Raw genomic sequence first — 26,298 nt, 5'->3', positions numbered from 1 at the left:
TTATGATTCATGACCTCAGACCACCCCGGTCACATGGTAAGACCATCATGACGAGCATACTGTCTGAATATGTGGACATACAGCAAGCATACTAGGATATACAGTAATGTGACATGCTCCACATACTGTACCTGTTATTTACCTACCGTATGCATATTTTGGAGCGCAAATGCACACGTGAAGGGTTTCCCTAATGGCGAGACCTGTAAACGGCAGTAGACATGCAGTGTCGCTTGAATGCTAAGCATGCCACCTTTATTCATTATCTCTTCCCATCTCTACAGATTTGCATATTCGCAATCTACCCCCGCTTTCTTATGTTTTTTTCTAATAGGTTTTCTATTCTGTTGCCGTGCGCCTTTCGTCCCTCCTTGGAATGTGAACAAAAGTGTGCGTTCACGTATTTTCAAGTGGCTCACTGGTGCCTCCGGGGGAGGGGGGGGAGGTTGTAGAGAGGGCATTCCCGACTGAAGTAGCCACGGTCGTCATGGTAGTTGCGGTCGTCACAGAGGGTTGCCTTCCAGTGGCTCGTCTTCCCTGGAATGTGTGGAAGTTTGTGTTGGGGAGATTCTACCTCTGTTACACACTCACTCTCCCTCTCTCTATCTCTTCCTCAACTAATCGTCTGTGTTATGTGTACGTACATGCACACACCCTTGTAAACATTCCACTTTCTCCCTCTAATCTCACATAAAATGAAAGAATTAGAGCTGCTATCGACTATCGATTCTATTATTCTAGCATTAAAAAATATGTACACAAAATACCTGTTTTATGTCAGCGAAATGCTGTGAAAATCATATCTGTCATTTTTAAAAACTGTTGCAGCCAGGCACGTAGCGTGGATTGAAAATTTAAAACAAAGGCGGCTTGCATGCTGAGGTTTGCTACCAACAGCCTACTTTAACAGCCCATGTGAATGGAAATTTCCATCTTTTGTTGTTTTTCTTGTTTTTTTCACCCCTCTCTTTGAAGTTAGACTATTGGGCCCGCGTGGCCCAATGGACCATACATACGCCGGTGGTTGCAGCCCAACTGGATTTTATTGTTCATTTATGCTATTCAAAGACACTCACAGTGCTGTTTTGCATGTGCATATATCCATTTGGATGTTATCTGTAGACATCACTTGTGATCATGCGTAGACTTTATTAATAATTGGACACACTAAATAAGCCCTCAATATGTTTAATAATTGGCTGTCCAACATTGTGCACGAAGCTGAAGTGACAAGCAACTGAAAAGTTTAGTTTCTCCAGAAGACCTTGAACATACAGTAGGATGTGAACTAAATGTGTTATATGTTGATACGCTACATATCATATCACAGTAATCATACACATTATATATTTTGAAATTGATACTTTTTTATAATCCAGTAAATCGATGAACTGTTACAGCCCTTCAGTGAGATAAAATTGTTATTTTGGGTGATGTTAAAGTCATAGCGATGCATGTATTTCTTCCCCCAGAGGGGTTTTGGTGCGTGTGCGGGTGTTATCTGAAAGTACATATCTTGGATTGTGATTTATTACACCATCTGGTTGGTCTGTGTAGCGTATGGCATTACCCAGGTTCTAATTACCTGTAATGTTTCAGTTCTCATAGTTTCTGCCATCGTGGCTGTCTTGTCTCATATGTCCTTGGGCTCCATTGATCCCCGTACCGTACACACTACACAGATCCGCACACATACTCCCACAGATCACTGCATCGACACCACAGCTGGAAACAAATCGGCCAAGTGGGTCAACATGCCTTAAAGTTCAAGCGAACAAGACGAAACGCCCCTCCCCTTTATTGCTTTATTATGATAGAATCCCATGTGGAGATCAGTGGAGGTGACTGTTTTCATGTGCATCATCATGTGTGAAACAACCCTGACCTTTTTCTTTCTTTTAAAACCTGAAGACGCTCAGAGAATCGTAATGGGGCTCTGAATGAAAAGAGAGGACCAGTAATGGGCCGTCCATGTTGCACGTATAGGTCTATGCCTTATGCATCCTAATAGAGGGAATTGAATTACCTTAACCCCCATTTTTACAATGCTCTGAGAAACACACAAACATACTTTCCTCCCCCACTCAATTTGACATAACCAACCTTTAATCTTTTCATTTGTTTTCTCGCTCGCTCTCTCACGTGCACGTGCACACACACACACACACACACACACACACACAAGACTTGAGGCTATTCTAATTGATATACGCATTTTATTGTTCAAATGTCCCCTATTGCACAGTACATCTAGAGTTTATTCATATATTTATAAAAAGCGTTTGTCTTTTGTTTTGTCCGTACAGAAAAAGGCTTGCTGACACTACCCTGAAATCAATGTGAACAAATACATCAAAAGGGACGTTTTCATAACCCCCCCCCCCCCCCCCCCCCCCCCCCCAACAACTCCAAAAGGTGGAAAGAGATGCAGAAAGAGTAGCAGTTACCTCCATCATAAAAGTATTAGTAAATCAGCTCAGCCTTCTCCATTATTAACCGTTAGTTGCTTTCACCTTCTGAGGATTTCATCACAAAACACTTGATCAATTATTATTTTATTATTACAAAATATCATTTATCCTTTTAAATTTTCCATTTAACGATGCATCTCTTGTTTGAAATGTGGCGTTGTTGTAGTAGCAGATGTAGACTTGAGTCGAAACGCTTCCACGACATGGTGCTGAAAGTAGTAGCAGGTGTATTCTTGAATAGAAATATGTTAATTGTTGGCAGTCTCTGGCCTCTGTCTGTCCTTGTCGATGAGTTCGTACTGAACACGTGGTTTACTGTGAGTAGATGCATTTTATGTAGTTATTTCCGTTTGTGTGTGTGTGTGTTGTATGGTGTGTGTGTGTGATACTGTGATTGTGACGACGGGCGGCTCAACAGAGCACAGTACATCACAGCTGCTCTGGAGCCGCGTTGCCGGGGAAACGCACTCCTTGACGGTGGCCCAGAGGCCGTAAAAACGACTGCCCCTGAAGATTATCGATTGGATGCAGTGGCCGACAGTTCCTCCAGAATGGCTTCCCAGCACAGCGGGCTCCTACAGGCTTCGCGACACCACTCGACAAACTGACCCAAGCCAGAAATAGTTACCGTCTGTACATTGCTGCAAGAAGGTGAATCACTCAAATGAAAAAGACAAAAGAAAAACACTGGGTTTGTCCAGAAGATGGTCATGTTTGACTCATCTCTCCAACGAGTCCAGCAGAAATGAATTGAAATTGATCTTGCCGGTTCCTCTCAGGCCCCACCGTCCACGCTTACCCCCAGGGGGGTGAGACCTGGCTGGGGCCTCATCAGGTCTGGGCCAGTCTCTCCGGCTTTGGCCTACCTGGTTCCAGCATAGCTCTGTTCCTGGTGGGACTTCTAACCCTCTGTTATCTCCCTGGCTCATGGCTGTGACATGACGACATGGCTTCCTCATTTGCATTCTTAGCCAACCTGTCCAATTGTCTCCTCTCTTTGGGGAAGGTGACCATGTCTCACTTTCCCACAGCAAGCTTTGGCTTTTAGCAACCTTCCTTATCCACGGCTTAATCCGGCAAAAGCCTTATTTTCCAGTTGGTTGTCTGGGCTACAGTCTCGATGACCCTCTAGTTTGGCTTTCACATGGTGGTGTAGATGTAAACAAAGACGATGACGAAGAGGTTGAGGAATGTGCCAATGATGCCTAGCATGGCCAAGATGGACTCCTCTTGCTCCTCCTTGCCCTCCAATGCCCGCACCTCCTCAAGGGTGACGACCGTCGTGCCCATGGTCCTGATGCAGAGCTACCCCGGAAATGATGGCATTTATCTGTGTGGGAGGGTGGGGAAAAACAGGAATTAAAGACTGTTGGAAGCATGGTACACATTCATATAAAGGACTTACTAGAGAAACCTGCAATGAGGATCATTAAGAATATGCATTCTGCATGTGGTTTGAATTTCGATGTTGCCTTTGAGTCTCCACTGCTATTCTGCAGTCCCTGCCTTGCTGCTTGTCTACCTGTGCTTTTACAATGGCAGCCAAACAGTCCATGGCCCAGTCAGCCGTGCAAGCATTATTCACCCCCGGAAAAGGAAATCAATGGCAAATTCAAGAAACAATAGCCATCCAATAGAGATTCATTGAACGGCAGTGTTTATGACCTGCCATGCACTAGGAGCTGTGTGTGACCCCCCACCCTCTACCACCACCACTAGCTGGAGCTGTGTGTGACCCCCCCACCCTCTACCACCACCACTAGCTGGAGCTGTGTGTGACCCCCCACCCTCTACCACCACCAACAACACTAGCTGGAGCTGTGCGTGACCCCCCACCCTCTACCACCACCAACACTAGCTGGAGCTGTGTGTGACCCCCCCACCCTCTACCACCACCAACAACACTAGCTGGAGCTGTGCGTGACCCCCACCCTCTACCACCACCAACAACACTAGCTGGAGCTGTGCGTGCCCCCCCACCCTCTACCACCACTAGCTGGAGCTGTGCATGACCCCCCCACCCTCTACCACCACCAACAACAGCAAGCTAGGAGGCAAAACCTTTTTGGATTACTTGCAATGAAAGCGTTAAACCGCAACAGTGTACAATAACATTGGCATTGTTGAAATCAGCATGAGTTAATGCTCCCATTTGGAGTCTCCGCTCGCCCTCCTATTTCCCCAGAAGGCAGTTAATGACACCCCCCCCTTTCCTCCCCACACACGCACGCACACACCACCTCCTGAGCTTCTAGAAACATGTAAGTAGTTGTCCTCAACGTAATGCCTGTCGTCCCCATGGAGCAGTCCCGGGGAGCTACTGACTGGGGTCTTGAAACGGTGTCAGCTCACCAGGGAAATTCATATGCCACGATGTAAACAGCCAGAGCTCACACAGGAATGCAGAGCTAAAAGACCTGACCAGTGTTAACGCCACCTACAATCATCTCCCCTGTAATCCTTTCCAGTCCCAGATATAGACAACTCATGCTTATTAAAACGGGGGGGGGAAAGATAAACGCTGTTGTTAGACAAAATGCGATTGTAAAACTGAAAAGTGGCTTACCCTAAGGCGTATAAGGTGCAAAGCAGCATCATCCAGCATTCTTTTTTGGGTCCTCAGTGGAGAAGCATGGCCTCGTACAGGGAGGGAGGGGCTTTCTGGCTGCATCCAGGGGGGGGGAAGGGGGAAAGGGGGCTGAACGTGCTGCCGATGTCTCGCTGCCTACGAACGAGGGATGACAGCGATGGAAAGAAAGAGACTCCCCCGACTGCCCCTCTGTGCTCAGCAACGACGTACGCAGACACCTTTTCCAGCAAAAATCATCTAAGCAGAATTCCCTTCTTCGTCGGTGCTTTGCGCCACCTGTCAGGTTTCGGACACCCCCCCTCCCCCCTCAGAAGAGTCGTGTTGTTTTCCGCTGCTGTCTTATCCCCAGTTTTGCTTCACTCTAGCTGAAGTGCTAGCAGCCTCCATTCAAGGAGTGAGGAGAAACCCTCTCCCCATTTGCTCCCCCCCTCCCCACTGCTCTCCCCATTCTCCCTCCCTACTTTCTGTTTTTTCTCTTTCTCTCTCTGCTTTCCACAAACTCTTCGTCCCCTCCCCTCCTCCTGGCTCTTTGACCCTCTTATTTGCTCAACGAGAGATCAGCTATAATCAAATGTATACACACACACACACACGCCAGTTGCCCTGTCTCTCTAGCACTTTCCTCTCCTTTGCCTTGTTTGCCTCTGCTTGGTGAACAGTGCAATTAGTGCCTCTCGGTGACGCCTGTCACCAGCCGCTGAACCTCACCGATTACAGCCGCGCATGGTTAAACTCTCTGGGATCCGATGAGCGCTCGCAGCTTGTACCAAAAGAAAAAAGGCTCCGTTGTGCTCTGGAAGAACGTGCAGATCTCTAGGAGACGCGAGTCAGACCCACCGGCAGGTGATATTCCACAGAAGCAGCAGTAAAATCCTAGGGAGCGCAAAGAAAATGTAGAGAGCGAACACCAGGCGTCCGTCGCGCGGTCCACGCGAGCCCGCAACCGCTGGCAGCCTTGTCTCGGCGGTTCCCAGCGCAAACTATTTGCTGTGGGAGAACTACTGTGCATTGCATAACCAAGTGGCGCGATCTAGAGAACGAGGGAGGCCGTTATTCCGATGGCCGTGGCGATGGCAGAAGGAGCGCTAGAATGTGAGAGAGAGAGAGAGAGAAGGGAGAGTGGGAGGGAAAGGGACTGAGGAAGGGAGGGGGGGAAATGACAGTGCTCACGCTCGCTGCCGTCTCCTCCTCCTCCCGCTGCTGTGGGGGGCTGGTTCAGTACACACACAGACACAGTTGAAAGCGTTATCGCTGCTGACCCCCCCCCCCCCCCCCTCACACACACACACCCCACCCCCAAAAGGGAAGATATGAGACACAAATGAGAGAATAGACGGAAGACTAGCAAATGCTAAATAATAGACCCTCATACAGCTCAACATTAAAACACATGGCACTCAGCCTAGCCCTTTGTCAGGCACCACTATGCTTGCAGACCTGCGAAGAGCTTTGGAGGAGGGAACAGAGACTCTGTGGCTCGGAGATGAGCGATGGTGGAAGGGGGTGGTGGGTTCGTAGCATCCTCAGTGACTGACTCACTGGCCCTGTGCATGTGTGATAGGAGAAGGATATCAAACGGAACACAACCACCCTAAAGACACAATCATTGTGTATATTCCTGCACTATACCTGCATCCAGTGATCTTGGTACATAGAAATTGATCTTTTGAAGATTCTGACTTTAAAATGTACATTTTGTTTTGATTGTGTTGCTGTATTGTTGTATTGTGCTTTCTGCTTTGGCAATGTAAATCAATGAATTGAATTGCATGTGAATAGGTAGGCTCGGCATCATCTCCCCTACCCTGCTCTCCCATCGCTTTCCTCTCTGGAGGCAGATCAATTATTTATTGTTTCAATGTTGTAGTTATCTTGACCCCAGGTGTAATGGAGTGCTGCAGCCGAATCGCAGGAGGTCAATAAACCAGGGATGCTGCAACGATCAGCTGCCCTCCGCCCTTCCGTCCACCAAGGGAATAGCACCTTAGTAGGCTGTTGATTCACCTACATTTACGAGGTCACTGTTCCATCACTGGCAATCAAGTCCTCGGAGGAACAGCATAGGCTAATACCAGTCCAAACCATACCAGTGGTTTGTCATGTTTAGCTCATTGACTTGTGACTCACGGTACGCTTGACATTACTGCTGACCTCCAAAGCATACCATACCCATTAAAACCACGAAAGCAACTATCATTTTAGAGTTGGCTACCGTATTCAAAAATAGTAGATGTACAAGCTCACAGCACGGCCCGGGGCACCCAGCCCCTTGGGTTTCTGACAATGTGGCTCACAGCACGGCCTGGGGCACCCAGCCCCTTGGGTTTCTGACAATGTGGCTCCCTGAACAATTTTGTTGAATAGCCCTGTAGACTGTAGTAGTGTTTTCTCTTTGACTATGAAATTACTTTGAAAAGTTTTTAATTCAAATAGTTCCAATGGCATTTAAATGTAAGATTGTAAGTATATGCATATTGGTGTTGCGAGGATGAGGTGGTACTTGGAAATAGTTTGCACTTCGCTTGGCTCAACCTACAACAGGTTACAGCTACAAACGGCGGATGTATCTTCACGTCGCTGGCTTCCATTGAAAATGAATGGTATCTCTGCATCTTCCCTTTGTGAACGCAGCATAAGGGGGATGAGGAAGACCGTAGCATGGGCCGGGCGTGTCGTGGAGTCGGAGCATTAGCTGCCCACTCCGTGTACCTTCTCATGTTGAAGGCCTGTGCGTGTGTTGTACCGTTGGGAACGGAACAGATGCCCCATGGTGTCAACTGGCCCACGCAACGCTTCTACAGTTCTCCCCTCGAGTTGGGATTCGATGCTAACCAGGTTATGTCTAGGGGACTCATTTTTATTGACCGCTTCTGGTAAACAAATAAGTCCATGCACGGTTTTATGAATACCCATTAATGTCATTATCCTGTCTCTACAGGTTTGCTATGACAGCATTGAGGGAGATTATGTGTCGTTACCTGGACAACTTCACCCATTTTCAACCTTTATTTCCATATAATATTGATCCACACTAATTATCATGATGATATGGTACAATTGCTGTGGACAGTATTTTTTATTAACACGAGAACAATTGGCTTGGGTTCCCCATCGATGTCACTGGTAGGCGGGTTTCTGAATTGCCCACAGCCCTCCTCTGAGACACAAAGTAGACAACAAGTAGACACTTTGGGAGACAAGAAACACTTTACTGGCCTGGGCCATGGCTCAGTGGTCCAGGCACCTTGGCTGGTAATCCAGTCTGGCAGTGTTCCGCGGGTTCGACTCCCGATCCCGACGGCCTTTACTGCATGTCTTCCCTCCATCGCTCTCCCCATTTCATGTCAGCCTACTGTCTGTACCTCCATAAAAATATAAAATAAAAAACATTTAAAAAAGAAACACCCATATGGGTTTTCATATGGGTAATGTGTTTTTAGATATTTTAGTATTTCAAAGTGTCCATGATGTCATGGACACTGGGCTCACTTCCTTCCTGGACTACAATTTCCATAATGCTTTGGTGCACTGCTTCTCCTTGTGGATAGGGGGAGGGCTGTCTTACTGAGGCAACATGTAGTCCAGGAAGTAAGTGAGCCCAGTGTCCATGAAATCATAGACACTTTGAAATACTAAAAAAACACACATTACCCACATCAAAACCCCAGGAAAGTGTTTCTTGTCTCCCAAACATCATTAAAATAAGAACTGGTTGCAAAAGAGGTGAAGTGTCCCTTTAAGCCTTAAACACTGCAATCAGTGCCCCTAAAAGGGTGTTGTAATGTCTCTGTTAGGAATATGAATCCATTCATCCAGCTGATAGATTGGAGGGTAATGTATATGAATCTGATCTCAAATATTGGGTAGGGGGAAAGAATCTTAACATTATACGTTAAGATTCTGTGCTTATAATTATAAATTTACTCATTTATTCATTGTAAGGTTTTTGATCCTTCCACAGTCAGACAAGATATAATTACTTAACCCATTTTGGGCGGGAACCCCTTTTGGTGTTAGCATTATGTTATGCTTTAGCTATTGAAAAATAGCAGATCTACAAGATCATAGCGCGCCACCGAGTGGCGCGCTACAAGCTTGTAGGTCTGCTATTTTTGAAAAATCGAGGAACGACTGACACAGAAACATAGCTTTTTCAGAAAACTGTCAGGATGTAGAAGACATTTTTAGAATCTGATCTCAGGTCAAAATGGGTTAAACAAGACCCCAACACCTATCTATCTACTGTATCTGTATCATCAGCGGTGCACAGACCGCACACCCTCGCACCTTTCTACACACCCACACACAGAGGACAATCATGATAATGCAAGGGAAATTACAGTGTAAGCCAATTAAGGCCAATTGTCACTGTGCTTATTCTACACTTGCAAGCTTCCACACATCTCAGCTAGTCTTATTATAAATGGAGCATCGTCCCTGGAGTCACATTATGAACTACTGAGAAATCATTACAGTTTTGGCTCAGAATAAGCAAAGGCAGATATTTTGTGTGTACACAAAAAGAGGGACATTTTTGCAGACATATAATGTCGATCACTTCCTCCTGTTCTGGAATCTTTTATTATCGTTTGTCTGTAATAACTTCTGTAATAACTTTGCTCAATGTGTAACAGCCGAGTTACACCGAACGCGTCATTACTGCGCATGTACAGCGTGTTTGGAAAGATCCAATGCATGTCAATGATACCGGCTACACCAGATGCGAATAGCATTGGCCCCGGATACGCGTCCTCTAAAAATAGGATCGGTTCTATTTCTCTGTGCGTATGCCCCGACGTGCACGTATATTGTCTCCCTAATGGAGATAGTGGCGCAGATCTGCACACGCCCACAGATCTGGTGTAGCCAGGAGAGTTTTGTGCGTTCAGGGACTGTGCATTAATTACGTGCACATTCCCTGGTGTAGCTCAGTCATAATATAACAACAAACAACAGCTCCGTGGAGATTTTTTAATGACCCAAGCTCGATGACATAATATCAGTGACGGTTACGTTCTGTTGTAGGTTTGTGGTCCTGCTGGTTACCTGTTGTTTAGTTAGCCTTTCTCAGGTCCAGTACGATTGAAATTAGCTGCCATTGCAGCATTTTTAACATGCCTGAAGACTAACCATACCATCACAATCTAGAATTCCGCTACAACTTTTGTGAAGTTAAGTTTCCAGCTGCAATATTCTAGTTGTTGTGGAAAGAATTTTAAAGAATCCATAATAGTCCAAACTCTATTGTGCTCTTTCAGGCCATTAGCTCATTCTCTCTGGACAGCAGTGTGTCTTGTCCTTTTCCTCTTGGTACTGCCCAGCTCTCCCTTCTGTTGTTATTATGCCCCTCTCTCACTCTGGCTCTCCTGTGACTCTCCATTGCACTTTCTCTTTCATTCTTTACTTGTTGTTCAACCTCCCAGTTCCCTTCCCCAACTTCCCCCTTGTGATACCTCCAACCTAAAGTTGCGGATGTGTGTTTGTTTGTGGGGATAGCTCGGAGGCATCCGAACACACTAGGACTTATTTCTTCTTTCTGTCACCCGACACATCACAGCCCTGCTTCCCCTTGGACCAGCCTGACGAGAACAACAGTGGAAGTCCAGGGACACTTTCAAAGGGATATAAAGGAACGGGGTGTCCAGACTTTAAACTAGGGAAGAAGGCAAAATAAATTGGGTCTGAGAGTTCCACATTTTATTAATTACCCCCATTGAAATTACCTCCCCCTTTTTTTTATCACCTCTCTTGATTTAACCCATTTTGACCTGAGATCAGATTCTAAAAATGTCTTCTACATCCTGACAGTTTTCTGAAAAAGCTATGTTTCTATGTCAGTCGTTCTTCGATTTTTCAAAAATAGCAGACCTACAAGCTCGTAGCGCGCCACTCGGTGGCGCGCTATGAGCTTGTAGATCTGCTATTTTTCAATAGCTAAAGCATAACATAATGCTAACACCAAAAGGGCTTCCCGCCCAAAACGGGTTAAAATTAAATGCCCTCCTCCTTGATCAAAATGGCCTCAAGCTCACTTCAAAACAAGTTGTGTGTTTACTTCCTCTACTTCAGAGAAGGCCTCTTGTGGCACTGTCCGTACTAATTAATGGCATGGGGTCGACACCTTTCAACTCTTGCCCTTTTTAAATCCCACATTTCTTCCATGTGTGGAAGCATAGATGACCCTCTTGTCTTTCTCTCCCAGGAAAAATACCAAACGTCAGTCCCGGATCCGTCTGCTTTAATTATGAGAGGTTTTCCTGCTGGCAGGGTAGTGCTAAATTGGACGAGGGATAAAATAGGAGCCAGGGAATTGGTAACAGGTTTTGGGGGTTAATTAGAATGGTGCTTTTACAGGAATCTATAATTTTACTGTTTGCGCTGTAGCATTGCTGTTGCCAGAGATTGAGGTACTTTTATGAAACTTGATTTCATGAACTTTCATGAAAATAAATTCACCAATCATCCAGCCTCATTCCAAATGCCAGGTGGCTTTATTTACAGGGTAAAAATGCATATTGCCACTATCGATAATTAGATGTTTACCTTTTCAATTGTCTGAAAAGTTTTGGAAGCAGTTGGATTCATATGAATATGCCCAACTGTCCTCTACCCTGCCTGATGATGTTTACCCGCCAAGCTAACTAATTGGCTTTTAGCCCATGTTTACGATTTATATCTCCCTCAACCTAAAGAATAAATTAAGTCATAAATAAATTGATATAGGGTTTATTGAATTAAGCAGCCATTACCATACTAATAAATGTAGCCTCATGAATAATGCTGGAGAAAAATAGCCAGAAGAATAATGGGACTTTTGGGAGCAAGAGGTGAATAAGTTTTTCTTTTCCATCACCCGCCTCATGCCGCGTCGCCATCTGAAGGTTTTATTACCTCTCCCAACATGGGAGAATTATGCCCTTCTGGCTGCAGACATTACCACAATCAAACCCTGGTTGCATAAGCCAGTAGTAACCTCCCTCGGCTGTCTGTGGAAGCATAAGCCGGTAGTAACCTCCCTCGGCTGTCTGTGGGAGCTGATGTGTGGCGGAAAGAAAAGGGTCTATTCTCCCACCCATTACATGACATGCATGCAAGTCATTACCAAGTTGTTTATCGGTACTATTTTCTGCATGCGCACAAACAAGAATCACATGCACTAGTTGTGTGCGCCTACTGTATGTATAAGTATACAGTAAATAAATGTATAGGCTGTATGAGTTTAACCCATTTAGACCTGAGGACAATTCTAAAAACGACCTTAGTTATCTGAAAAACTGTTAACTTTAGCACAACAGAAAAGACGAGCTTTTGGTCATGCTTCACACACACTGTTGTCACTGTTGTCATGCTTCACATGACATCACAATATATAATATAAAATGGTAAGACGGAATTCAGTTCCCATTGGATTCCTCGCTAATCGCGTCAGTGCAACCCCACTTGCAATTTCCTAGATATGCAACAACAATCTAGTTGTTGATGATGTTGTGATGATGATTATTATTGATTATTACATGGCTTGGCTTGGTTGAATGCTTGATTCTGATTGGTCAATCGCTTAATTATATTGAATTATGTGTCAATAATGACCGCTCCGCTGTATAACAGACCGCTGCCTAATCAAACCCTCTGAGCACCAGCTGCGCGGCTGCGCCCCGCTTGATTTACTGCCGTTTCCAACATGACAGCCATGTAAACACACACACACTAGTGACACACAATGTAATTTACAGCTAAACATTGCTCTTAAAAATGTTTTTGAAAACATTTGAGCGAGAAATAGACGAAGCAGGACCCGAAAATGAATTCTATTTGCCTCGGTGGTTAAACTCCCTGTCGGTGAATTATCTCCCGACAATGACCACCTAGCCAGATATTATCCCTTACATATATTAACATTACTGTCAATGAAGAACAGCCCCTTTTAGGAGGAAAGCGTATACATGCTTGGATTACATTTCTGTTTGGGAAGGAGTTTGGTCAAGAACACGGCATGGCAGACATTCTGTGAACTGTCGAATGTCACGGTTTTCCGTTCTGTGTTTTGGTTCCTTTGAATCTGATCTAGTGTCTCCTCACTATTCTTACACACCATACACAGCAGGAATGTGTGGCAGTTCAGTGGTTTCCATGCTTGACATGTTGAGCTGCGAGGTCACTCATGATGACAGTTCAGCGCACGGTGGCACTTTTAGCTTTTAGCTTCATTGAGCATGTGCAGTGTGTTTTCATCACTTCACGTCTTCTTGTTGATGACGTGAGAATGGAAGCATGTGTTGGATGCACCACAACCTCTACCCTGGACTCCCAGCACACTAAAGCATCACTATCCACTGCTATGACACACTGTGATGGTGACGGCCTATTTTGTTCTCGCTTAATAACCAGAGCAATAGACCATGGATTCATTATAAAGAGGGTTGCTCCAATCCCTTTACTGGTCCAGTTTTAACACGTCGTATAGAATTTAATTTAATTTTCGTATATAGAAGTTTTAAAATGTCCACTAAATTACTAAATTGGTTTGCCCCACTTATGTGTTAATCAATGTATAAAATGCTATAAAGTGCTGTTGTAGCTTGTGCCTACCTCCACTGTTCTCTGCTGGGGCACAGCAGCAGCAGCAGCAGCAGAAGTGTCAGGGTGGACACTGGACAGCTGTCACTCAAACTGTCAACCCCTGGAGAAGGAAGGGAAGGACTGGCAGGCATGACCCACACAAGAGAGCCCAGGTCCTTCTGTTTCTGCGTATTATTTGCACTGTTTGTGTCTCTTCCATAAGCGGTTAATTCATATCTATCTCTCTGAATCATCATTTGGATATATTTTATTCACCAACGGATGACTCTTAACACGATCCATGCCAGTACACTACAATAGAAACGCAGACCAGTGGCCAGCGTTTCTAAAAAAAAAAATTAAGACTCAAAATTACAGTACGTCCTGGCACAGGGGGTTATAGGGCTTAAAACGTAACCTGTCGTTCCTTTGCTTGGATTGGGTTAAGAACGGCTGTCAGTGAAGATATATTAACAATTCAAAGTGAAGCCAAATCTAAAAAGGAAAAAAGGGAATTTGGAAATAGACTTGAAAGGGAAGGAAAGCTTTTGTACGGATGGGTTTAATAGAAATAAACTGCTTTGTGTGTGTGTGCGTGTGCGTGTGCGTGTGCGTGTGTGTGTGTGTGGAAGAGTTCCTCCATTCTACTCCTCCCGTTCAACCTGTTAACTAAGACTAAATGGTGTGTTATGCATAAGACTAAATATTTTCTGGCAAAATTAACATTGCATTAAGATGACTAAATAGGTCTAAGACTAAATGGTGTTGTGATGATGATTATTATTGATTATTACATGGCTTGGTTGAATGCTTGATTCTGATTGGTCAATCGTTTCATTCAGCAGTGAATTATGTGTCGATAATGACCGCTCCGCTGTATAACAGACCGCTGCCTAATCAAACCCTCTGAGCACCAGCTGCGCGGCTGCGCCCCGCTTGATTTACTGCTGTTTCCAACATGACAGCCATTTAATACACACACACTAGTGACACACAATGTCATTTACAGCTAAACATTGCTCTTAAAATGTTTTTGAAAACATTTGAAACTATTCAAAACTAAATCAAAATCTGCTGAAACAAATATCACCCTCCCCACCCAGGCTTCCCTCCCCACCCAGGCTTCCCTCCCCGTGCCAGTTGTGTTCTTATAGCCTCTTTACAACGCTGTATGCATCATGGTGGATTCAAACCCCTGCGCCATCCAAGCGACCCATCTGCTTCTCTTTGTACCAGAGAAATCTAATTTTTCAAGTACACACAACGGGCGTATTTACATTTCATTCCTTTTACAGTACATAGGCCTACAGTAATTATCTATACATGGCAAGTAAACGAAGGAAGACAAATGTTTGTATTTTATTTTAATTTCATTTTGTTTAGTGTATGAGACGGTGAGAGTGTGATTTTCTTTCACAGAGTGATTTTTGGATGATTTTGGTTGTTTCAATGAACATCTTCTCAGCCATGGAATCACGACACATACACGTAGGCTTCCCTCAGCACTGCAATTCTTTTCTCATCCACTTTACCCACATTACATTGTTCTGGTTACTTGGTATCACAGACCTCTCAGCCGCTCTCTTAGATGCTGTTCTATGGACTTTAGTCATGCTATTGTATGGAGAGATTAATTACATGGTATTACACTGGATTATGTGAATATTTAACCCATTTTGACCTGAGATCAGATTCTAAAAATGTCTTCTACATCCTGACAGTTTTCTGAAAAAGCTATGTTTCTATGTCAGTCGTTCTATCTTTCAAAAATAGCAGACCTACAAGCTCGTAGCGCGCCACTCGGTGGCACGCTATGAGCTTGTAGATCTGCTATTTTTCAATAGCTAAACCATAACATAATGCTAACACCAAAAGGGGTTCCCGGCTAAAATGGGTTAAAGTGGCTTGTGCCAAAATAATTCGCAATATTTTGAAAGTTAATTTAATAAGAGATTAAATTTTCTAAACCTTTGACAGATGGCCAAATAATCCTCAAAATCCAGACAATATTCCTATAATCCATGAAGCCTAATGAAGCTGGACAATGCTTAATTTGTGCTTATTCGTACGACAGTGTCATTGGCCGAAAATAGCAGATCTGCAAGCTCACAATGCATTACAGCCGGCTATTGTCAGCGTGCGACACCAACACCATCGTACTTCAAAGTCTAAATCAGACTTTACAGATTCATCAGCAGGGATGTTGGGCGGCATTCCTGTTTTCATAATGTTTTCGTAATGTGAAAAAAGCCCACCATTAGCAAACGAGGCTAAACACTTCCATAGCCTTGATGGCATCCAGTCTATAAAGGTTTTTAGCCTTGCCTCTATAAAGCCTTGCCTCTATAAAGGTTTTTAGCCTTGCGGTACTGTTTACAGTAGCTCCAAAGAAAATTACTGAATGAATGGGGGTGTTCCATCTACTCGTACTTGTCAGAAGTGTTTTAGCAGACTATGTTGAAGGTCCATTAAACTTGAACCAACCCTACCGGGCAAAGCGGAAGCCCTGGTGTATGTGTGCCTGTCTGTGTCTGTGAGGGAGATGGAAAGGGGGCATGTCATATGATGTAGTATTACACAAGCCGGATAAATGCTGCATATAAACCCGTGAAATCAGAATAAGATCTGGAATGAATGATCTGGGTCCGACCGTCCGATAATGGATTTTCTCTTTAGCTGCCAAAGGATGCGACTTTTGACATTGAATCCTGAATATATTTGATGGTCTGTCACCCTTCCAGGAGGATGGAATGACAATTCAGAGGATTGTTTATGGAATACGTTGCTGTGGAGGCAGAGAGCATGGAGGCAATAAGCGATGGACATTTTGTCATCACTCTCCAAGATGGATTATTTCCATGATTTAATGGGTCCAATCAATGAATCAAATACACTTTGCACTAGCTAATGTGCTGTAAAGGCTGTTATTGGGCTGTCAAACAAAGGCAGGGTTTCGTGCAGGACAAAACGTAGCCTGGGGTGGTGCATGTAGGGGGTGCACGTGCACAATATGGACAACGTTTCAGACTTATTTTATTATAGTTTCAAATCACAACAACTTGCCTACACTACACTATACAGTATAGAGCAGAGACCTGACACTTTCCCAAAGCACTTTTTGGAACGGTGGCAACGGAAAACTCCTCAAACCTCAACCCCTATTCATTGGAGCGGGTGTTCCAAGCTGGAGGCACTGCTGCCGGTAGATTAATTCAGGCCTCTGTGGTTGTGGCCGACTGTTCTACCTACACACCACCTGGATGCACTGTTGGAGTAGTTAAATCAATTTAGATTCTGTTTTGTGCAACGGAGTGGGATGGCAGGTTCATTATAATGACCTGCCAATGCTAATGAATATAGGAACCGTTGTAAAATAGACTAAGAAATGATAGTAGGAAAATATGCATGTATGTATGTATGCATGCATGCATGTCCAGTTTCAAGTGTGTGTTATACAATTAGCATAAATGTAACTAGTTTCAGTACGTTGTGTGCATAGAGATGGATCTGCGGCCTGCAGATGGATATTTGTTTGTCGTTCAAAACACATTTTTATCACCAGATGCATAGTCTTGCCTCCTCATAGACGCCTCTCGCGACAGTATTCAGTACTGTAGCCCATAGATACATCTAACATGGGATTGTTTTGCAGTAATGTACTCGTATTCCAGTGGAAAAGGAATTTATTACTCTTTATTCTTTAGTGTTTTAATCACTGATGCTTTTCGAGTCGGGTCAAAATTTAGCAGACCAGCTGTTCCATATACACTGCATACAACATGAATACAGAAGGGGTTCTATGCTCCTTGCCTCTTATTTGCACAATAATGGCACTCTTATCAGCCTGACCGCGGCAATATACAGTGTTCATGGATGATTAACATCCCAATTCTGAATGCAACTTCTTGCCACTCTATTTCGGTGATGCAATTGATTCTGTGCAAGCCGTGGCTACGTGGGTGGACGGGGGAGCATTAAAGTCCAACACCTTTATTTCATAGACCCTTTAAGACCAGCGAGGCTGAGTCATCATCACCACTCGTGCTCGAGTCTGGAGGCCGCTTTAACTGTTAATCAGACCACAGCTTTACACCGTACCCACCTACAGTATATACGCCCCCCCCAGTATGCCCCATAAAGGCTGTAGGTCAGCACCAACGACCTAGTCATCTCTACGATGGCTGCCCAGCTTTTTGGACTCTCATACCATGTTCTACTGTTAGTCTTAGGACTGAAAGTACAACCGTCTATTCACTTCACCATAGGTTATTAAAGGGATATTTCACTTTCAAACATTTGTTTGGGTCATTTCATCATCTACTCAGTCTTATGTGAACACCCCAGACAGTTTTTAAGTTGCTTCAGTCAGTATTTAGATATTTGATATTCATTTTAGCTGCCCTCCCTATACAAACCCATTATAATTTAAAACTCTATTTTAACCATGATAGATTCATCGAAAACACCAGACCTATTTTCTGTTGACTGATAATGTTCTAATATGTGAGGGGGCCGTGGTTTTACATTTACCGTTTTCATTTATTTTTAATAATTATTTTTGATTTTGTGAGGAGCTGCAGCTGGAGGAGCTAGGCAGCAGGAGGTTCTTTTCCAAAATTATTATTAAAATTATTAAAATGAATATCAAATATCTAAATAGTGAATCAAGCAACTTAGGAACTGCCCGGGGTGTTCACATAAGACTGAGTAGATGATGAAATGACCAAAAGCTTTTTGGAAAGTGAAATATCCCATTAACTTGTTGATGATCGCTCAGCTGTTCTTTGAGTTGTCCGTTCTTGCTTTGGGTCCTAAGTGAGATTTGCAGACGGTATACTCAAAAGAGAAGATGCAGCACCAATTTGGCGATGCCATCATCGGCTTGTTTCTTGACCTTTCTTTTGACATTACACATTATTTTCTCTTGGATGAGGAAGAGAATGTTGCTCTCATGCCAGACAACTGCTGTGCCGCAGTAGCTCATGGTAGAATGAATGTTGTTCTACAGTCCAGTGGCCTTCCCTTGTCTATGACATTCAGCACCGTCCTGTTGTAAGATGTCTTATCTCTCTTTTTCTTATTAACCCATTTTGACCTGAGATCAGATTCTAAAAATGTCTTCTACATCCTGACAGTTTTCTGAAAAAGCTATGTTTCTATGTCAGTCGTTCTTCGATTTTTCAAAAATAGCAGACCTACAAGCTCGTAGCGCGCCACTCGGTGGCGCGCTATGAGCTTGTAGATCTGCTATTTTTCAATAGCTAAAGCATAACATAATGCTAACACCAAAAGAGGTTCCCACCCAAAATGGGTTAAGCCGGGGGTCTTTTTAGATCTACTATCAACACTTCTTTCCATTTCAATAGAGTCTCCTCCTATGTCTTTTACACTGTCTAAGATTCTAAATGAAATGGTGGCACAGGGGACTGTGGTTGAAGGTGGACAGGGTAGACTGTCTGAGGGATAATGTGGTGGAAGGCAAAATCTGACATTGAGACGCGGATGGACGAGGAACTCTTAAACACACACACACACACACACACACACGCACACACACGCACACACACACACGCACACACACACACACACACACACACACTACCATTGCACACATTAGCGGTCAGTGACACAGCTCACATCAATCATGGCTTTTACAGCAGACCCCCATGGTAATTACATAGATGTATTTGGTAGTGGAAGGATTGGGATTCCGTGCCAGGCACTATCCAAGTAAAGGATTGGAGAGCAGATTGAAGCTCCAAAGAGGTCAATGTTGTTGGGATGCTGGGAAGCGGACGTTAGCTTGGAATTTCAATATAAATGTAAAATAGTCCGGGAGTCACAGACAAGGGCTGTACTATCCATTTTGAGGCTGGTGCTCATAGGAAAGCACACATGGGTGCACTCACATCTAGAGAGACGCGTGCACACACTGGGCAGACATTCTCAGGAAATGATATAGCTTATTATGGTAAATATTCGGTCTGTCAAAGTCTGGCTTGACTGACCTGTACCTGCCATAACACTCGGGAGTAGCGGGAGTCTCCTATGTTGAACTCTTTCTCCCACTGTGCTCCCACGTGGACATTTATTTCCAGTTAATTTTCTGATTTAATGCGCAAAGCATGTGCAAATAACCCTGCCTGGTGTCACTGCACTTGCTCAAACATCTTCCCTGCTCTGTTTGCTCCTGAAAATGTAAAATGGATGAAACCGTTCCCAAGATTAAATACAAATTTGATTCCACTTTGTGCGCCCGTTCTTACGCCTAATACCATCCGTATTCTAACTGCTAGCTATGGGCGTGCCGTGCACACACTCACGAACACAATGTTGACACATCGTTTTTGTTATGTAAATATTAGATGTTGACACTTGACAATTGAAGAATTTGTACATTTTGTATTATTTATTCAATTTGATTGTAGCCTTAGGCTTTCATCTGTGTTGATGAGGCTGCAACATTCATGGCTTACAAATGCATCCCCCACCCGGTTATGTTATACCTGTTTAACATATCGTCTACCATTAAAGGTAGATCGCTGTAGAAGTACTCCCGGTCTTAAAGGTGTTGTAAGTGTGATATATTTTCGTTAAAATAAAACATTAAAGCTGTTCTTATTGCTTTAGAGTGTTTGTTACACAAATCACATGTGTGAAGTGAGAAGCGCTCACGAGTGAGATTTTTACTAAATTGGGCAGACAGCTGATACTGAACAAACACTATAGCAGTGGTTCCCAGGGGTCCACGACGCATAGCCAGGGGGTCCGCAAAATATATTTTTTTTTTTAGTTTTTTATGGGGTTTTTTGTTTGCGTTTGTTTGTTTTTTCATTCAAGGGCCTTTGGATAGAAATGAAACGGACTCCATGCAGTCACTTTCAGTTAGAGCAGGGGTTCTCAACCCGTGGGTCGCGACCCCTCGGGGAGGTCGCTAAATTATTTTGGGGGGTCCCCAAATTAAAAAAAAACATTTTTTTTAACTGAATGGAAATGAAGAGTTTACATAGTACATGGTGCATGCATAAACTTTCCATAATGATTATATCTGGTTTCAGTATTCATTTATGATATATTTTCTGGTTATTTTTTAAGTCAGTTTGTATTGGTGGTGGGGAGGGGGGCGGGGGTTGCGAGACATGGCCAAAGCATTTCCGGGGGTCCCCGGCCAAAAACGTTGAGAACCCCTGAGTTAGAGTGCTGCAGAGGCTGAGGCTCTGTGACTGTGTCCAGCTGATGGTCGTTGATGATTAATTGATGCATCAAGGAAGGCAATTATGTTTCTGCACTGTCAAATAGGTCTACATCTATTCTAAGATAGCATCTTAAATAAATGTTGTGAAAATGTGTTGTGACCTTGATTGAACAGTTTTAATACAAATAGTTCCAAATGTAAGTAGAAGGGAGTTCCAGCCGCGCCTCTAGCCTATAGGAGGCCAGTCTGGTGCATCTCAGGAGCAGGACATATATATGCGATTGCGAACAAGAAGGCACTGGAGCAGCTCAGACGATTTAGGCCCTTAGTTTATTTTCGTCAGGTCATCATGACCTGACGAAGATGTAATTGACACATCGACACGTTGTCGCTTTTTACCTGCACCCTGTTACAAATAAAATAAGGGCCTAAATCGTCTGAGCTGCTCCAGTGACTTCTTGTTCGCAGTTTCCAAATGTAAGTTTGCAAATATGCTTATCGGTGTTTTGCGAGGATGAGGGGGTACCTGGAAACAAATCTTCCCCCCAAGGGGTACCTGGGCCAAAAAGGTTTGGGAACACCTGCACTATAGTATATAGCAATGATTAAATTTATTTTAAAAAATAAACAAAATCACTTTCACTACCTTTTCAAAGGTATAAACATGCACAGGTTACAACAGGTCTGAATGGGTTAAATCCCAACACCTCTAGATACACATGAATAAATATGGTCCAAGTTTCTTACCACTAGTTCTCCTTCTGCTCTGTTTCTCATTTGTATTCTCTCTGTGCTCCTGGACAATCTCCTAATTCTCTCTCTCTCTCTCTCTCTCTCTCTCGCACACACTTTTCCATAGCTTAGCCTGGCTGAATTTTCCAATCTATCATGCTGCCTGGATCGTCCTACTTTCTTGAAAATGACACCCCCAACATTTTTTTATTCGATTCGGCCTTGTATTTGGAGAAATTGGGACTTGCTGCCAAAGCCCTCCAAGGCTTTACTTTAGATTTGCTTCCCTCTGTGCCCTCCTGACTACCTCATCCCAGCTTCATTTTTCTAGGCAGCAAACCACAGGCCACTTGGAGGAGGGGAGGGGGGCTAGTGGGGCGATACGTGAAGTGTGGCGAAACATGGGCCACCCACCCCGCTTTGTTTGTGAGGAGTCTAAATTGAGTTCGTGGTGGAGTCGCTTTGATCGCCTCAGGGGCTGCTCCTTATCCTAGCGTGTCGTTTGTCATTTAGTCCATTCCTGGAAATCTAATAATGTTTAATATCCCCTTTCACCAGCTTGGTAGTGCTGACTACTATCCATCTCTAGTCTGCACAACGATCCCTCTCTTATCTCTCCTCGCTGAGTGCAATCTCTCTGCAATCTGGAGTTACCCTTCTCACTGCTCCCCTGATCACTTAGCACAGATGTTTTCTTGTTGTGTGCTCCGAGCCTCCCCCGTTCCCCCCCCACCTCCAATCTCGACATCCCACCCTCCAAGAAAGTTTGAAAAGTTTCAGACGCACACAGGGTTGCATGAGGTCACAAAGTGAGTGCTCTGCTAATGTTCTTTCATGTTCTCAGATATTGAAGCTTTCAGCTTGTTGCAGTTTTCTGAGGCAAACTAATTCAGATTTAAAACTAAATCTGTTTGGGCCTAAACCTATTGTGGTTATTTTTGTTCTAGATGTTTAGTACAGCTTAAAATCTGCCACCCATAAGTCCATTTGGTTTCTGTTTCTGCATTCTATAGTTATTCCCTGCTCCCGCAGACTTTACTTAGCATTGATAGGACATAGTGTGCACTGCGCACCCACCTACACCCAAACACGCACACAATATGGCTAACAGTATATCTAGGCTCATGTATATGTACTTAGGTCTTTAGTTGGGTTTTTTATGTGCTCAGTTGACATATTTTGAGCCCTGTCAGCAACTCGGATATATCAGCTTTTTGTATTGTCAGATTTCCAGATGGATGCAGATGATCTATTTGGACAAGGACAAAGGCCCTGCCCATTCTTGTATTTTGTTCCTCTTGCTCCTCCCCTAGCTGAGTCTTTTCTCTCTCTCTCTCTTCTCTTCCTCTCTCCCCCTCCTCTGTAGTGCTGGACATGGCGCGCCACGTGCCCCTGTATCGGGCACTGCTGGAGTTGCTGCGGGCCATCTCTACCTGCACGGCCCTGGTGCCTTTGCTCCTGCCCCTGTCCGGGGACGACGAAGATGAGGAAGAGGAGGATGAGGAGCGCTCTGAGGGACAGACATCCGTGGGCATGCTGCTGGCCAAGATGAAGACCTGCGTGGACACGTACACCAACCGCCTCAGGTACTGGGCATGAAATGGAGCAGGTTTTTTCTTTGGTTTGGTTGGAGTCGCCTAGCTCTGGTCCAGAGATTTAGCAAGTTCTCTCTAACGCTGTTAGGAGCAGTGCTATTCCCATGGACTGAAAATTCCACTACCGTGAGAGGTCTCCAGCTGTAGAAATGTCTGGCAGACATATTTAATTTTCTGCCCACAAAGTGTATTATACAGAGAAGGTGGGGTCCTGCGACGTTTCCCACTGTGGAGAATAGTCTTTCAACACAAAACAGCCTTTGTTTTGATGAGTAGTAAAACTGTTTCCTTTAGCGAGAACTCGCCAGCGCTCTGGACAAGAGCTAGGAGTTGCCTAGCTTTGAAGGGAACGGGTGGATATAGGCTATTGGGAACAATGAAAAAATATGTCTGCATATGATGCTGATATGTAGTTTAGATCCAAGTTCGATGCCCTGCCTCTCTGTGATAAACAACTTGACCAAGTGACGAAACTTTTGCACAAGAATAAAGATTTATCAAAAAGAAACGCATGCATGTACAGATGGATGGACCAGTGGATGAGAATAGTGTGAGAGTTGCATTGGAGGGATGGGCCGTGTTCCTCCCATCTGTACCATTCTAGTCGTCCCCCTCTTCCCAGCATGTGGTCCATCCTGGGTCAAAACCCATCTCGCCATACCATTGATTGAGGTAACATAATAAGACCCCAGCGGACCTTTTTAGGGTGTCACAGAGCTCGGACTGAGAATTTTCATTATTCATACCCTAAAGAGTGGAGGAAACTATGTGTCCTCCTGAGCATCCCGCAGAAGCAGTATTAACTTAACCCCTCTCTTCCCATCCATCACTACTACCCCAAAGCTATCGCTGTGTGCTCGGAGGAGCCACAGCAAACCTGAGGCACTTATGTGTGGAGTGTAGGACTGGATACTCCAAACCTTGGGTCTCTGTTCTGCACGGGCTTGCTGCGCTGCACTTACATCTTTCACTATCTCACTCACCTCCTATGCACACATACACCAGAAACCATCAATACTGCATGAGTTCCCATCCCGAGGAGTCAATATTTAAAACGAGAGATGTGATCTAAACACGGCCTGACGTGGAGACATGTCTCCTGATGCAGGAGTTCTTGTTCACTTCCTGGCAACATACTGTACGTACAGTGCATGCATTTACTTACATTACTGCCCATACCTCCCAGTGTTAAGGAGCTTAGAATGACTTTTCTGCCCCCAAGACATTAAGTGGGTATTTTTAGCCCTGCTGGCAGCGGTCGTTCCACACCTTCATCACTTTGATCCCTAACAACACATCTTGAAAACTACTGGCTGGATTTCCTTGGCATTTCATGTGTACCAAAATGCTCCCCAGTGGATGAAACCCACTGACCCCCCCCCCCCCCCCCCCCGGCCCCATAGTGTGTGTACTATATATATGATGTATCCACTGCTATTAGATTAGAGGCGCGCACACACACACACTCACCCCCCAGTAGACAGGGGCCTTAATGAAAGAAGAGTCCGAGGGCAAATGGTCAGTCTCAGAGACTGATCTCCACTTCTCCAAGTTTTTATTCAGCAGTTCCTCTCTGTGTGGGCTTAGCCCGACTAGCCTCAGTGTGTCTGTCTTGGCAAGAACAGGGAATTACAACCAATCTAGTTTCTGGGAGGGGTGAAGAAAGGAGGAGGGGGGGCAGAAGACCTTCACTGACATCATCTTCGACTGGAGCAACGTTTTCTGGGGATGAAGGGAAGCTTGGCTGGCTGACATCCAGCATCTTAAAGGGTCAGGCAGAATGTCACCTTGTCTCTGACCCACCAACCTCCTCAATGTGCCCACAGAATCCATTGGAACTCCTTCTAGCATTTTACAACATTGTTAGCTGAAAGCAATGAACTCAGAATGGGAGGTGGAGGTATAAATAAAAGTAGTTTTTTTTCTTTAAGGCTGAATAGAGGTTGATTAAATAATTCATAATACCTCACCAGTGGAAGGCGCTAGTCTTTCCATCAGAAAGTGGAGGTAGATTTCTCTTTTTTTTCTCATCATGCCTTGAAGGCTCCCTCTCCTGGCCCGCTCCATCATAAAACATCATGAAAAATGCACGTATGTGTGCAAGCCTGTGTACGTGGAGGAATGTGCTATGGTTATTTCAAAAGCGTGAGTTTGTCAATAAGGTATGATCCAAACCATCCAGGCATCATAGGCAGAATCGGTATCGGCAGATATGACCCTGACAATAATCAGATCGGATATCGGTCATAACTTCATAATTGTGCACCCCTAGTTTTTCAAAACCATTAAAACATAGGGCTTAAAGGGACACTTCACCCTTTTTGCACAACATATATTTTAATGACATCGAAAAGCAAGTGATTAAAAAACAAACTGTGATATGTCTTCTTTTATGTTCCTGAACCGATTATATGACACAGGTCTCAATGGTTCATAAATAATGTTTATGAGCTGGACGCTGGTCCAGCTTGCTCCATTCACTGCTTTGTATTCATGTAACTTCCGGTGTGAGATTTGGCTCCCATGAAAGTGTCATGGCGCAGCAGTCACGTTACCATGACACTTCCTTCTGTAATCTTCCTTGATGTAGTCCAGGAAGTAAGTGAGCCCAGTGTCCATTACATCAGAGACACTGGGCTCACTGCTAAGATCTAAAATATCTTAAACCACCTATTACACACAAAGACCCCTAGGAAAGTGTTCCAAATCTTCTAAACGTCATTAACATATATTTTTTTGCAGGGTGAAGTGTCCCTTTTAAGTTTTATTTCTTTGTTCCTCCAGGTCAAAGAAGGACAAGAGCAAAGGCGTGGTGAAGACGGATAGTACGGACGCAGAGCCTGAGGGCTTGACCCTGCTGGTGCCGGACATCCAGAGAACAGCCGAGATAGTCTACGCTGCTACCACCAGCCTACGGCAGGCCAACCACGGTACATACACACACTATAGATAGTCTACGCTGCTACCACCAGCCTACGGCAGGCCAACCATGGTACATACACTCACTATAGATAGTCTACGCTGCTACCACCAGCCTACGGCAGGCCAACCATGGTACATACACACACTATAGATAGTCTACGCTGCTACCACCAGCCTACGGCAGGCCAACCATGGTACATACACACACTATAGATAGTCTACGCTGCTACCACC

General features: G+C 44.4%; 1 protein-coding gene across 15 annotated transcripts in view; it reads left to right on the top strand.

Moving 5' to 3' along the window:
- birc6 (baculoviral IAP repeat containing 6) overlaps positions 1 to 26,298 on the top strand; it is a 154,405-nt gene that overhangs the window by 95,872 nt on the left and 32,235 nt on the right. For all 15 annotated transcript variants that reach the window (XM_079512381.1, XM_079512387.1, XM_079512390.1 and 12 more), the window contains 2 exons: positions 22,914 to 23,133; positions 25,927 to 26,072. In XM_079512381.1, the coding sequence (XP_079368507.1) occupies positions 22,914 to 23,133; positions 25,927 to 26,072 (366 nt within the window). The remainder of the gene's footprint in view (positions 1 to 22,913; positions 23,134 to 25,926; positions 26,073 to 26,298) is intronic.

Source organism: Electrona antarctica (genome assembly GCF_951216825.1).
Source record: "Electrona antarctica genome assembly, chromosome: 10".
NCBI classification, from domain to species: domain Eukaryota; kingdom Metazoa; phylum Chordata; class Actinopteri; order Myctophiformes; family Myctophidae; genus Electrona; species Electrona antarctica.
Note: the sequence above shows the minus strand (reverse complement) of the source record. Positions and strands in the feature narration are given on the sequence as shown.